The sequence below is a fragment of the Spodoptera frugiperda genome, chromosome 11, assembly GCF_023101765.2.
Source record: "Spodoptera frugiperda isolate SF20-4 chromosome 11, AGI-APGP_CSIRO_Sfru_2.0, whole genome shotgun sequence".
NCBI classification, from domain to species: Eukaryota; Metazoa; Arthropoda; class Insecta; order Lepidoptera; family Noctuidae; genus Spodoptera; species Spodoptera frugiperda.
This window is the reverse complement of record NC_064222.1, coordinates 8,115,644-8,129,762: the sequence shown is the minus strand read 5'-3', so window position 1 is coordinate 8,129,762 and position 14,119 is coordinate 8,115,644. Positions and strand designations below refer to the sequence as shown.

The following is a 14,119-nucleotide window of genomic DNA, read 5'->3' as shown; positions in this document are numbered from 1 at the left end:
GTTGACTAGAGCTACAACGGAATGTCTTGTTTTTCTTATCGTCCGAGGAAAAGGTAATATTTATATCGCTTTGAGACGCAACGCCACTGAGGATAATGGCTATGAGCTTGTTGGATTGCTGTTGGCTTTGTTATGGAAAATCTAACCTTATTAATGTGTTGGTTCGTACGGACGTCAGCAGCAACCGTCCCAACCAACGCAAGCGTCGCAGCAGCAATCGGGTCAGCCGTACCCGAGTACACAAGCCTACCATGGCACGCAGCAACCCCAATATCCACCAGCCGGCCAGTTCCAAAGTAACCCGGCGTACCCCGGGGCGAGCGGGGGCCCCGGCGCGCCGCAGCAGTACCAGAACCCTCCTCCCCGCAACCACCACGAGCGAGGCCGCCCTCCTAACCCCCACCAGGTCGGACATCACAACGAGCAGGCATGCATTCCATTCTATTACCTTTTAGACCCTTCTCTTTCCAATTTAATTATATGTTAACTCCTTTATTGTGAAAAGCACTTTCCTTAAATACTAAGTGACGTCATCTAGCTTTAACAAGAGTGTTATTATACCTGCAGCAACAACAACAACAGCAACAGCAACAACAGCAGCAGCAGCAACAACAGACCCAGCAAGGCAGCGGCATGCAGTACACAGCGCGTGGGGGCCCGCCGCCCGGGCCCCGCGGGCCGCAGCCGGGCGCCAGACATGCACAGACGCACCCTCAGTCCAAGAGGAGCCGTTACTTCATCGCCCTGTTTGACTACGACCCAACTACCATGAGCCCGAACCCTGAGAGCTGTGACGAAGAACTGCCCTTCAGTGAAGGAGACACCATCAAGGTGAGTAGGACAACTTTAGCATTGGAAAATATAATTAATATTATGGACATTGAGACTGCCTCGTTGGCGAAGTGGTCGCAAGTGCGACTGCTGGATAAGGGGCCTCGGGTTCGATTCCCGGTTCGGACAAAGTATTACTGTTCTTTTTTCGGCTTTTCGAAAATTTCGCAGTAGTAGCACGGAGTCTGGAATTGTGCCCGATATATGGAAATAGGCTCATCCCCTATTGCATGGAACTTAAAAAACGCAAATGGTGAAAAGTGAGTGTAACTTGTATAGCGACATCACGTGCCGTAATGTGCACCTTTGCCTACCCCTTGCGTGGCGTGACGTTGCGCGTCCTATGGACATTCGATTAGAAATTCTATATTCAGCAGCGATTAACGAAACACTATGTAACTTCCCAGGTATGGGGTGACAAAGACGGCGATGGGTTTTACTGGGGCGAGTGTAGAGGTCGCCGTGGCTACGTGCCCCACAACATGGTGATGGAAGTGTCGGAGCAAGAGGTCACTGGCCAGCCTCCCAAGAGGGACCGCTGGGCCGACGCCTACGCCAACCAGCCAGTAAGACGCATGGTCGCTCTCTACGACTACGACCCTCAGGAACTCAGCCCCAATGTGGATGCAGATGTAAGTATACTCCTTCTTTCCTTCCTTTACACAAAATATTAATTAAATAAGAACATTTAAGTATAGAGTCCATACACACTGGCCTTCGATTTTGAAGAGAGAAATCGTAGGCCGTTCGTTTTTTTTTTTTATTTATAACCGTAATCACTCTAGACATTCTTTAGAGAAAATTATGAAAACCTCACGGAATATACACACTGGTGAGTTGACCAGCTTCTTTGGTTTTGTCAATAACTTTTATGTGTGAACAACTGGAATAAGCTTTCAATGATCTACACTGTCCTGTCAATCTAATTGCTCCGTTACCTTCAGGAATGTTCTGCCATTGTTCCTCTTTAGCTTCCATTTCGATTTGTGCTTCATTGCTCTCTAATGTGTCTTGTCCCGTTACCTTGTAATGATGTTCTGAATTTATATATGTCAACTCTACATTTTCCCTGTCTTGCAATTCTATCCTATACACTATCTTATTGTTAATGTTCAGATGCTATTTCTAAATTTTCACATCCTTTTAGTACTCTATTGTAGTGTTAATAACTCTACATTTCATTCAAAATTGATTTTTTGTCACTCAGAAACTTTTCCAGGCTGAGCTGAGCTTCCAAACGGGTCAGATCATCCACGTGTACGGAGACATGGATGACGACGGCTTCTACATGGCGGAGATCGACGGCGTCCGAGGTCTCGTCCCGAGCAACTTCCTCGCCGACGCCAACGACCAGTACGGGGCACCCGGCCAAGGCAACCAAGGTGTGTGCAAGTTTATAAAATCTGCTTTATAGTTATTAGTCATAAAGACGAAAATTAGAGCTTCGGAATAATATTATGATTGAATAAAACAAACTGCTATACGGATAAACCAGAACAATCCCTAAAGCTTTCAATGGGACTATTTTGAGTGAGTCCCACATCCATGGTTAGATGGATCAGCATTGGTGTTGGGTGCAGGGGTCGCGGGCATGTCGTCGGGTGCGAATGCAGGGCGCGGAGCGGGGCGGGGGCGCGGCGCCGGGCCGCTGCCCGGGCCCGGGGCGCGCGGGCCCCCGCCCCCGCCGCGCGAGAACGTGGCGCACCACGGGGCGCACGGGGCGCACGGCGCGCACGGGGCGCAGGCCGCGCCGCGCAACCAGCACCGCCGCGCAGGTACGACAGCGCCCTCTCTCTGCTCCTTACACTTCCCGGAGCTGCCACTGCTGCTCTCGCCCTCGCTCCCTATTTTAATTCTAAGCCGGGTCGGTCGGCTCCGCGATGATGGAAGCGATGCGCACGCTTTAGACAGAACCCTGTTAGAGCCACCCGGCACTTACATGACACGAACTAGTTTGTTTCGTCCTGCTTATCAGTCACGTCGAGTAAAATATCCTAAGTTTGATGAAGTCCTACTTGAACATTGACTTCAAAAGACCGTGTACCGAAAGTAGCCCTGATCGAATCGCTTTACAAAGAGATCGCCGAGCCGACCTCCCTTAGGTAAGTTCGGTGAAGACGTGTATCTTCACCGTCCACCGAGAGCTTTGAGTGTTTCATGTTTGCACCTTGGACTTGCTATGTGACTACTGAAAGACGCTAGCTATTTCGCTCTGGAACCCTCTTATCATCTTTCCTGTACACTTTCGATTGCGACGGGACTCGCTCTGCGAGTTTGTGTTTTAGATTTTCCATTCCGTTTTGCCTCATTGCCTCCTTGAAACTCATTGGCCTTTCCAAAAATACAAAATTCCTTTAATAGTACAACTCTGGATTGAATTAAAAATACAGTTTACAATCAAAATTTCCTTTCCATTGAATCCTGGATTGATCCAAGTGTGTCAGTGATGGTATAACGGAATGTATGAATGCGAGTCCGGTTGCAATCTACGGAGCACAAAGACTCTTGGTGTACACTTTGCTAATGAACACTCTATCTTGGATTACACAGTCACAAACATCGTTCGAAGAGGTTCTGATTCCATACAGACTTGCGACAACAGGTGTGTCCTTGTTACCAAACCACACTACTCAAAGCCACGCCGCTAAGACTCGAGGATACCTTATTTTATTTTCATCTATCCAACTCTCTATCCTATTATTATGTTTTGTTCGTCACACGGTATACCCTGGCATTTAGTCACACAGCGGGTAGGCTGGTCGTACAAATAAATACACGCAACATAATCTCGCTCTGAACCCACGGGTGTTCGTGAGGTGTGATCCAAGATTCAAGTGGTTGTCTGTGGTCACTATATATGTTGTGTGTATTGTCTGTTTGCTAGATGCCTGCCCTCCTTCCTCTATGTTAGACCACAACACATGCGCCAGTAATCCAGAACAGGCGAATTCTCAGGTAAAAAATACCGTTTGTAATCGACCCACAACAATACTTTCAAATATACTATGCAACGATACTAGACGTTTTTTGTTCGACTGTCACTTCATTATCTTTAGATTTTATTTTTTCACTATTTCCTTTTTTTCTTCATTTATTTCTTTATTATCTATATTTACCTTGCGTTTCATACTACGCTCAGTGTACAGAGGGCATCTGGTACCGTGGCCGGCTCGGTCGCTCGACTCTCGCGCCCACCGCGTGGTGGCAGGCGGCCATATTGTTTACACATCATTAGCTGTCATCGCCTACCAGACCATACAGAGACTAGAACAGAACATACCTGTGGTGTCAAGGTAAAAGGGGATAAGTCATAAATTTTGAAAAATGAGTTAATGACACAGTTGGCTAAAAAAAATGAATTAGTTTTACGGTAAAGAGGAGATAAGTCAATTTAAATTACGATAAAAAGGATATAAGTCAATTTAAATTGACTTATCACCTAAAACTAATTAATTTTTTTATCCAACTGTGCCATTAACTCATTTTTCAAAATTTATGACTTATCCCCTTTTACCTTGACACCACAGATACACTGGCGTACTTCACTCACATCAGATACCATAACCCATTCACCATGTTACTACAATCTGAGGCCTGTGAATGTGGTCCGTTACTAGACGATTGCGTTGGTGATGACGCGTGACGTCACGCTACTGTAGCAACCTCTTTGACGTTTGTGTGACAGCTCTTGTCGATCATTACGTAATCGAATAGTAGACTCTGATTCGAGCTTAATGTTGTAGTTTACCGAAGCATGACGAATGTACCGAATGAATTGACTTACCCTTAACGATCTGAGCTTCTATTACAACCCTGATGATTAATTTCTTCCAAAAATGTTTCAAATACTATGAATATCGGTTGGCAGAATTGGTCAACTGTTTTCTTTTTAAAATGCCACCTGCTTTGTTTATGGCAATGCATGTTTTTTATTGCACAGTTTTTATATTATATTGATGTGTGTAATATGATATCTGTAAATAATAATGTTTTGTCTCAATATTGTATAGCATGATACACAGAGTGACTTAGGTATTGATGTAAGTGTTCTTTATTTACCTATATGTAAATATTTTAAGACACGCATACGCATAGTTACTACTAATAATATAAGTAATGCCCTATTGTTATACCTAATCAAAAATATAATAATGAGCGAGAGAACCTTAACTAAGTAAATGCTTATCAGATCTTTGAAACTTGAAATAATATCAGGCACCAGTCCCCAGTCATTATATACCTATATCTTTAAAGCTTGTTGCATAACTTGATTCACAAACTTTGATCACGCTAATCAATTTGTTTATTTAAGCGTTTTAACTGTTTTGGGAATCTTTTACATCCGTTCATCAACTGTTTTCACGTACATTTATGTGGGTTGATTAGAAACCTGAGGCAATACAATCCCAAAACAGATAGAACGTAGTAGCACGAGCAGTGCAGTATGTGAGATGAATTTGGCGACACAGGCGAGGGCGAGAGGCGTGGCGAGCGGGCAGGCGCCGAACACGATCGCGCGCACGAGCGCTGGTAACACCGGCACACCGCCCGTGCAGTCGCCCGCCGCGGCCCCGCCCGGCGCCGCGCCCGGGGGCCCGGGGCCGCTCGGGGCGCTGGGCGCGCCGGCGCCCGCGTCGCCCGCGCGCCGCGCCGGGCCCGCCGTGGTGCCGGCGCCCAACGTGCAGGTGCCGGCCACGTCCACGCCCGCCACGCAGCCCAACCTCATGCAGAAGTTCTCCGAGATGACGGCGCCGGGCGGCGACATCCTCAGCAAAGGCAAAGAACTCATTTTCATGAAATTCGGGCTGGGGGGGAAATAGTAGCGGTGGCCCCTACGGACTGGCTCATGTGCTTAGTTACTGTCGTGGCCGTGCTGTGGGGCGCCCTGACGCTGGGCTCGATGCTGCCAGGGCTTCTCTCCACTCTGTTCGGAGTGCCGCTGCGCTGGTACTTGCCTGACGCGATTAGGAGATGTTGTACATAGTAAGTTTCAATAAACGCACAGTCTAGTGAATATTCCGAGTATTAGTGCTGTCTCAATAGCATCCCGGCCGGGCCGCGGGCTCGGCCGGTCGTGTATCCGATGCTTCTATATCTTGGGCTCACGTCCACCTGTTAGGTTAGATTATGATATCGAGTGAATTGTTTACACATTATCGGATCTGCATTATTTACTATGTGTAGGAACAGTTGTAATGTTATTATATACTAGTTATTACTACACGATCCTTATGGCATAGAATTGTTGTGATTTTCTACGTTACGTTTTTGATCGCTAGCTGTGAGTTACCTGAATGTATCGTAAATGAGTAGTTGAAACTTAAATGTTTATTTCACCATATTTCAATGTAAGAACTATTACTGTTAATGTTGTCAATACAAATATTTATTAGATAATTTCAATACTTCGAGCAATATTGCAAGCAACGTGATGCTGCTGCGACCGTCCCATTGACCAAACTTGAATCAATACTAACTGTTAATGAATTTCTACGAAGGAAACTTTCACTATCCCATGAACTCCATTTGTGATCAATATATTACATAGTACAATTATAGATCGGCCTCCGCCGTCGAAGACGTCATTAAGTCATCTAAATATATAAGTAAGTCGTGCCCCTGTGTAAAAATGACATTATTGAATAAAGTTATTTGTATATCTAAATCCTGTTCACTAAGTTAACTTGTATTACATAATACATACTATACGAATACGACAGTCTATAATTATGTAAATCTTGGGAAGATGTAAGTATAGGTCAATAGGTGCCTACTGAGATTTGCCGACACCCGATTGTAATGTCAAACTGCTGCAACTCAATAAACTTACATGATAAATATATTTTGAATAAGAATTGTGTAAGCGCATTAACTTTATATGCTGATTCTTTGATTATTCTCGAAATAATAATATTCTGTGATAGTAGACGTGATACCATCTTTATCATTCTTAATATAATACCTACCTACTTCACAGCTCTCCGTCATTCGTCACATGTAACAACTTATTACTAAAGTTAAGTATCTGAGGATGTCTGAATACTTGTTTCATATACTTATACATATACATTCTGTTAACAAAGCATTCTTTGCCAGCTTTTTCATGGACGAACTAAGACTTTTAACAAGATATAATATTTATTATCAATTAATTACAATGTTGTTGAAATATATTATGTTTCGTTAAGAAACGAGTTGAGTTTCCCAGTCAACCTCCGCTTAATTCATTTAAGAAGATATCATACAATTTTGATATGGAGTTTTTAATAAAAAAAAACATCATAGAATGTGTAATTCTTATCGTACTTAATATCTGTTGGTGTGGAAAGAGACTTGTAACGTAAACATAGTTATTGTCATTTCCACCCGACAAAAGACTGCTTGCATGAAATATTATTACTTTTAGAAAATATATAGAATTCGTTAAATAATATTATTATACTTCATTGCGACACAGAACGTGTTAGATAAACAAAATATTATTGAGACGGTGGACGTTTCATACTTTTGATTAATAAATAAATAATTATATAAAGTTATGGATGAAACCAATCGACCTGACCGTTCGGTCCCGCCATAGCGACGTTGGATCACTATATATAAATGTTCTCGAGTTGTTGTTGTACATATTGGTCGGTAAGGTCGCTTGGACTAGCCTCTACTTGGAGATTGCTCACTTCGTACAAGGGATTCTCTTTAAGTCCTTTATATTGCTTCGTATCTATCCAACAAAGTTCTCGCTCTCGTGTATTTCAACGTTTTCACGTATAAATCCAGAATTAGCTTTCGATTCCTAGTTAATCACTCGTAAAGTATATAACCCCACAGTTTAGCCCACTATGTATAACTTATGTATATATCTGGTTGTACATAATCATGCGAGCGCCCGCATTCCAATGTTTTAGCTAAGCACTGCTACATATCTACATTATATTATATATGTATAACCCATATTTGAAGTTTTTCTATCATTATAAAGATATTCTAGTGTTGTTTCCGACACAGTTCGAAGTTGTTCACTTGTTTATATATTGTTATAAACTGTACTCATATCTTTTATCACATGTGTAACTAAATGTATGGTTATTTATACCTATGAGATAATATAATTTATGTATATTAATCGTGCATTAATGTGTGCATAATTTAATATAAAGAGTTGTATATTATGAATAATGAATTATGGCGAAATCTCTAACAATGTACCAATGAAATATGCTGAAAAATAAATAATACGAATGCCGCTTCTTTATTTATTGTATTACTATAATACTTTGCCACAAACGACAAGACAAAATCAAGTTCACATTGAAAGTCTCAAGGAACATCAAAATAAAGTCAGCCAACAAAATATACAAGACATTTGGTATACAGGTAAGAAAATAATTATTGATTCAGTACATTTGTTAAACCACTGGATAATCCCTGTTTGTTAAAATTAAAAAATAAATCGTTAATATAAAATTGTTACAAAAAGTAAGGCTTCGTTCAGTATCTCTTTATTCTTTTCTCCATACTGAATTAAAATCTATTTTCTTACCAGCATACTAAATATGTTGATTGATTACACACATTACATAAATTATAAAAATAAACTTACTTATTGACAGTTAACACAAATACATTTCAATTTGTACTCATGTACTAATTTAACGAAACATCAAGCTTCCCAAAGGGGTAAGCAGAGGTGTACAAATAACTATCATTCTTATCACAAATAAATAATCACTTGGTTTAATAAATAATGTCCTTTAAATACACTTACGCCCGAATACTCAAACGCTACTCAATTTTAAGTTGTACTTAAATATCGTGCTATCTCTGTCATTTTATAAAGAATTGATAGTGACAGAACTACATTTGAGAGCGTCTTAAAATTGAGTAGCGTTTGAGTATGCAGGCATTAATTAAATAAAATCGACTAGAGACACAGTTTTTTCAGAAATTTTCAACATCAAACCATTGGTAGATCTTTTCACCTTTTGTGTTGTACGAATATTCGACGCATTTCGTTTTAAACCATCTGAAAAGAAAAATTAATTATTATAGAGTTTTATAATAAACTGAATGGTTTACAATAATTTGAATTTTTCGACTGCCATAAGGTGTGACAATTACCAGATATTTTTATCATCATAATTGACAACATAATTAAACTGAAAATTAAAGAAAAAATAAGCTCTACTAGTTTCGAGTCACAGAGGGACTCTTCTTCGTGACTGACGTTTGCAGATGCGACAACGTCACGCAGCCTACTCTTATCAGATATCCACGTGAGTAAACCCTGATTTTTAGTTAATTACCAAATGGAGTTTAATTACGAAACTAGTGTCAAAAATTGCTATAACATCGTGTTAAAACCTACTTATCAAACCCCAAATCCCTAACGACAGTTAAGTGGGAACAATATTTGACTGCACAGTTGGCGCGATGGCAACTGGCTGCCGTGCAACGTGTAGCGGGTTCGATTCCCGCACGGAGCAACTCTTTGTGTGATCTACAAATTGTTGTTTCGGGTCTAGGTGTCATGTGCATGTGATTTTGTATGTTTGTAAACGCACGACACAGGAGAAAATCCTAGTGTAAGGCAACGTTTAAAAAAAAATTAAGTGTATAGTAAAATGTGTACATACCCTCCTTTCTTATTGCATTTGGTGACGGGATAGTCTTCTCTATAGCATTTGGTTTGCAGTCCATCGAAGTATATCACTCCAATGTACCTTGCCACCTTCGTGTTAGCAGCCCTCAGACATTTCAAGAATTTCTCGTCACACGCACAGCTTAATCTGAAAAAGAAAGAAAGATTTTTATAACAAAACAATACATTTTTGTTGGTAAAAATAATGAAGTAAAAAACATTGCAAAGACATTAAAAAAGCAATTTATAACTCCAAATTAGAAAAGGTAATTTATTTAGCAACTGGCGCCCAACGTGGGCTCTTCAGATTTTGGCGCCCAACACGGGTCCCTAATTCAAATTTTGGCGCCCAGCGTGGGACTCGAATTCAATTAAAAAATTACAAAAGGTACTCATCTTTTGTAAAGTCTTTGTGTTACATTCATTAAGTAATGTATAGCTACACAAAGACTTTAGATAAGAAGTTAAAGATAACAAAACAAGACAAATTCATTACCTAGTATAAAAAGCGTCATTAGTTAAATTATGTTTGGTTCCTCCTCCAGGTATCAAGTCGGGACAGTTGTCATGCTCCCTGCAACACATGTCAGCTTCCTTTTCTTCGCCTAGGTCATCATAGCTAACCGCCACATTGCCTGCACCGCACCATTTCGTACCTGGAATCAACATATACTTATTGAATATTCAAAAGGTAGAACAATTTTGTAGTTTTAAAACTGACATGGTCACTAACACTATTTTTCGAACTTGAGACGGGATATTTACCATGTTTATTTATTTCGATGAGTTTCCGATATTTCGGCACTGTTGCAAGCGCCATTATCACGGATGAAATAAATAAACATGGTAAATATCCCGTCTCAAGTTCTAATAATAATTTTGTAGTGTCAACATCACGCCTCTTATCCCCGCAGGGGTAGGCAGAGGTGCACATTACGGCACGTAATGCCACTGTACCATGTATACCAACTTTTTACCATTTGTGTTATAAGTCCCATTTAACAGGGAGTGAGCCTATTGTCTTATATAGGTACTGGGCATAAATCCAGACTCCGTAATACCACTGAGAAATTTTCGAACAAAAAATTGTATGAACAAAGAATTTTATAGTGTCTGTTAGAATAAATTTATCAGTTAGCAGAATTGATTCTTACTATGGCAATTGTTGATTATGAATATAAATATTATGTTGCAAGCATGTTTTGTTGGTAAATCAATTTCTACGAACTATTTACATGTAGATAAGTGATAAAAGTGAGCTAAAAGATAATAATACTAATAAAACATTAGTAAACTCTGGTGCCTGATAAAAAATGCTATATCTACGATTATAGTCACCAGTGGATTTCTACAAACAAACGAGTTAAGTTTTATGGTTTGAACTCAACTTCTTTCTTTCCCGACTAATACTATTCCGGTTCATGCTATCACACATAAATAGTCTATTAACTGGCCACTGCTGATAAGAGGCCTCTTCTCACACGGAGAAGGTTTGAGCATTAATATACACGCTTGCTCAAAGCTGGTTGGCACATGCTATATAGGTACAGAATTAACAAAACAATTTTGGGAACAAAAACCATACCCAATTATTATTACCAAATAAAATAGTATTTTCTTTTTATTAATTGGGTATGGTTTAAGAAAAGTGGTATAAGAAAAGATTACCACGTCTTTGACTTTACTGACTTTACTCAGAAACCAAAACTTTTTGAAATTCTAATCTATGTTACAATTTTCTGAATACAATATAATTTGTATCTGAATATAAATCAAAATAATCTTTAGATACGTTATACTTTAGACAAACAAAGGGCTCGACTAGCCGTCCTATTTAAGCCTTAGTTAAACACGGAATATAAACATAAAAAGATGAAGTACCTAATAAACTAATTATCTGTTTATTCACGGTAACTTTAACAACGCATTGTTGAACTAATTCAATCAAATAAGTTCCGAATCGTCGATCGGCGTCAGAACGATGTTTCCTTGTTCCATTTTTTATTTCAGTTCCGGATTTGAAAAAAAAATTTTAAATGCGAACAGATGTAACAAATATGGCACAAAGTCAGTAGCGTCTTTGATTCATTTCTTTTTAAATATTTTTTGTATTTCACGGGCAAATCCGTGTGCATTGCTATACTTTTCTCCGTACGGATTGGTTGGTTGCGTAGATGATGCGTAAAGAGGTAAAAAACTTTACTTTTGCATTTAGATCGCAAGGTAAGGTAAGGTAAGGTCGCAAGTGCGACTGCCGAAAAAGGGTTCGATTCCCGGATCATGCAAGGTATTACTAGGCTTTTTTAGGTTTTTCAGAAATTTCTCAGTGGTAGCACCGAGTCTGGAATTGTGCCCAGTATATGGCAATAGGCTCACCCTCTATTACATGAGACTTATAACACAAATGGTGAAAAGTCGGTGTACATTGTATAGTGGTATTACGTGCCGTAATGTGTACTTCTGCCTACCCCTTCGGATATAAAATGCGTGAAGTTACAACGTTATTCTAACCGCCTAAGTTATGACTGTGTGTGTAACTTCTGTTCGAATTTTTGTTCGTTATTCGTTACAGTTTAATAAATTGTTTTTATTATAAAACGAACCGCTTGATTCAGGTAATTTATAGTTATTAGGATTGAAATACCGATATAGAAATGTATAAAACAACTAACAGTCGCTGTCGGCGTAATTTATAAACGTAGTAGTATGATGATCGGGAAAGAAATTATGTCATGGATGAAAGAAATTGTGTAATGAAAGAAATACTGTAAATCCGATAGTTAAATGGAACTTACACTGTTTTCTTATTTCCTGTTTCCTATAATTCTGGTTTACTTTTGATTATTAGATTTAAGGCCTGTTACACAATATCTGGATAGCCGCTATGTATAAAGGAATAACAGACTTAAGGCTGGTTTTCCACCAATAACGTGCTATGTAGCTATGCTACGAAGATGTAATAGTTAGGCTGTGAAACTATGTGACCGTTTCTACTGATACTAAGCTATAGCATAGCACGCATCCATAGCCCGCATCTTACCATAAAATAACACATAGCTTAGCTGAGGCCGTTATGTGTACCAATGCATATGGTTGGTGGAAGCCAAACGCATCCACAGCAACATAGCATAACACATCTCTGGTTGAAAAACACACTTAGGGCCTGTTACACAATGTTTGGATATCCACTATGCATAAAGGAAATAGCACGGCTCAGGTTCGACTCCGGCACGGCGTTTTTTGTTTTAGAAACAATACAAAAAGGCTGTAAGTTCTGACGGCGCGCTTAAGATCATGCTTATAGTAAAGTAATGTAATTTGTAGTTTTTTTTTTCGTCACTTTAATATTCATTGTCACAGTTTTAGTTTATGTTAAAGAGCACATATTCATTTATTTGTATGCCACATAAAGCTATAAACTATTTAAAGGTATGATGAAATTAGAACTTACCTGGAAATATTAAACTGATCCGTTGTTTAGACGAGTAGCCAGCCTCAGCAGTCATTATATCTTCATCGCTGAGTTCATTGGAAAACAATCCTTTTGACAGCATCTTCGTGTTTATATCATTTATAACCCAACCGTTAGACACGTCCAAAAACAGACCAATCAGACAAGAATAGAAGAAAACTTTCGACATTTTTTTAGTCACAATTTTTTTTAGAACAAATGTTTTTTTTTAACTTTGTGTATATTTATTTATTTACTATAGGTAGTAATTAGGTATTTACTGCAAGTGTCTTGTACTGAATAATGCGGCGGAATGTTATTTAATGTTTATATACTCAACTGAACGTTTCTGTCGAGGCGTGGTGTCAGTGCGCGCGGTTGGCAAGTAACTCGCTAATCGCTACGCTAGGCTTGTTTGATGTTTGACGAGCGTTTTTATTTAGGTTGCTAATAAATGTAGTGTAGGACCAAGTGCCTGTTTTAGCTGCTGATTGTGGTCCCCAGGTTTCAGTGAGTTAAAACACTCCTTAGTTTGTCCCAAAAAGGTTGGTGCCTTTTGAAGACTTCCCGTCATCATCAAAAAGGTATCTAGACTTAGGTTTGGTGAGATTTTTTATGGGATAAGCCTGTAAATGTGCAGACGGATCACCTGATGGTAGGCAATCGCCGCCGCCAATGGACATCCGAAACACCAGAGGCGTTACAAATGCGTTGCTGGTATTTTGGGGTTAGGAATTAGAGGATTGGGGAGATTTGGTAGAGGTGTGACTGGGCCTCCGGTAACCTCACTCACACGACAAAACACAACGCAAGCGTTGTTTCACGTTGATTTTCTGTAAAGCCGTGGTATGACTCCGGTCGAGCTGACACATTCGTGTCGAAGCATGGCTATACCACACTTAATAAACCCATAGTTTACAGTTTCACTTCATTAAATATTAATATCTGTATGTAGGTTAATAGTGCCTCTTAATCAATCTTGACACATTCATACTAGGTTTATTATTAACGCGAATTTTTCATAAATTTTATTTTATTACAAACTAATTATTGTTTTGCAGATCAGAAACGAGATCGTAAACCTGAGTTAAATATTCTGCCTGGTTAAATACAAAATGAGATGTTTAATCCCTACATAAAAGTTAATAAGTATGACATTAAAATAATTATTACAAACGTGTAACTTTAGATACTTAATA

The 14,119-nt window shown here is 39.5% G+C and overlaps 2 protein-coding genes across 20 annotated transcripts in view; one reads left to right on the top strand and one right to left on the bottom strand.

Annotated features, from left to right (window-relative positions):
* The window catches only part of LOC118274693 (peripheral-type benzodiazepine receptor-associated protein 1-like), a 33,031-nt gene extending 24,948 nt beyond the window's left edge, over positions 1-8,083 (top strand). For 8 of the 19 annotated variants that reach the window (XM_050696821.1, XM_050696814.1, XM_050696819.1 and 5 more), the window contains 8 exons: positions 179-427; positions 568-831; positions 1,239-1,463; positions 2,039-2,213; positions 2,412-2,606; positions 3,716-3,786; positions 4,842-4,871; positions 5,301-8,083. In XM_050696821.1, the coding sequence (XP_050552778.1) occupies positions 179-427; positions 568-831; positions 1,239-1,463; positions 2,039-2,213; positions 2,412-2,606; positions 3,716-3,786; positions 4,842-4,871; positions 5,301-5,651 (1,560 nt within the window). In that variant the 3' untranslated portion in view covers positions 5,652-8,083. The remainder of the gene's footprint in view (positions 1-178; positions 428-567; positions 832-1,238; positions 1,464-2,038; positions 2,214-2,411; positions 2,607-3,715; positions 3,787-4,841; positions 4,872-5,300) is intronic. The other 11 variants (XM_050696816.1, XM_050696818.1, XM_050696808.1 and 8 more) reach the window with 6 other exon arrangements.
* A 153-nt stretch (positions 8,084-8,236) lies between these two features.
* Positions 8,237-13,137, bottom strand: LOC118274943 (phospholipase A2-like). Its single transcript, XM_050696838.1, has 4 exons — positions 12,921-13,137; positions 9,966-10,125; positions 9,465-9,617; positions 8,237-8,854 (listed from the first exon to the last, which is right to left on the bottom strand). Exons 1-4 carry the CDS (start codon positions 13,108-13,110, stop codon positions 8,770-8,772), a joined length of 588 nt encoding a protein of 195 aa, XP_050552795.1. The 5' UTR covers positions 13,111-13,137; the 3' UTR covers positions 8,237-8,769.
* Positions 13,138-14,119: the final 982 nt, after the last annotated feature.

Coding starts and splice junctions, on each gene's coding strand:
- LOC118274943 (XM_050696838.1), bottom strand. CDS start 13,110: ATGTCGAAAGTTTTCTTCTATTCTTGTCTGATTGGTCTGTTTTTGGAC. Junction 10,126..12,920: donor GATCAGTTTAATATTTCCAG/GTAAGTTCTAAT, acceptor TGTTGATTCCAG/GTACGAAATGGTGCGGTGCA. Junction 8,855..9,464: donor AAATGCAATAAGAAAGGAGG/GTATGTACACAT, acceptor TTTTCTTTTCAG/ATGGTTTAAAACGAAATGCG.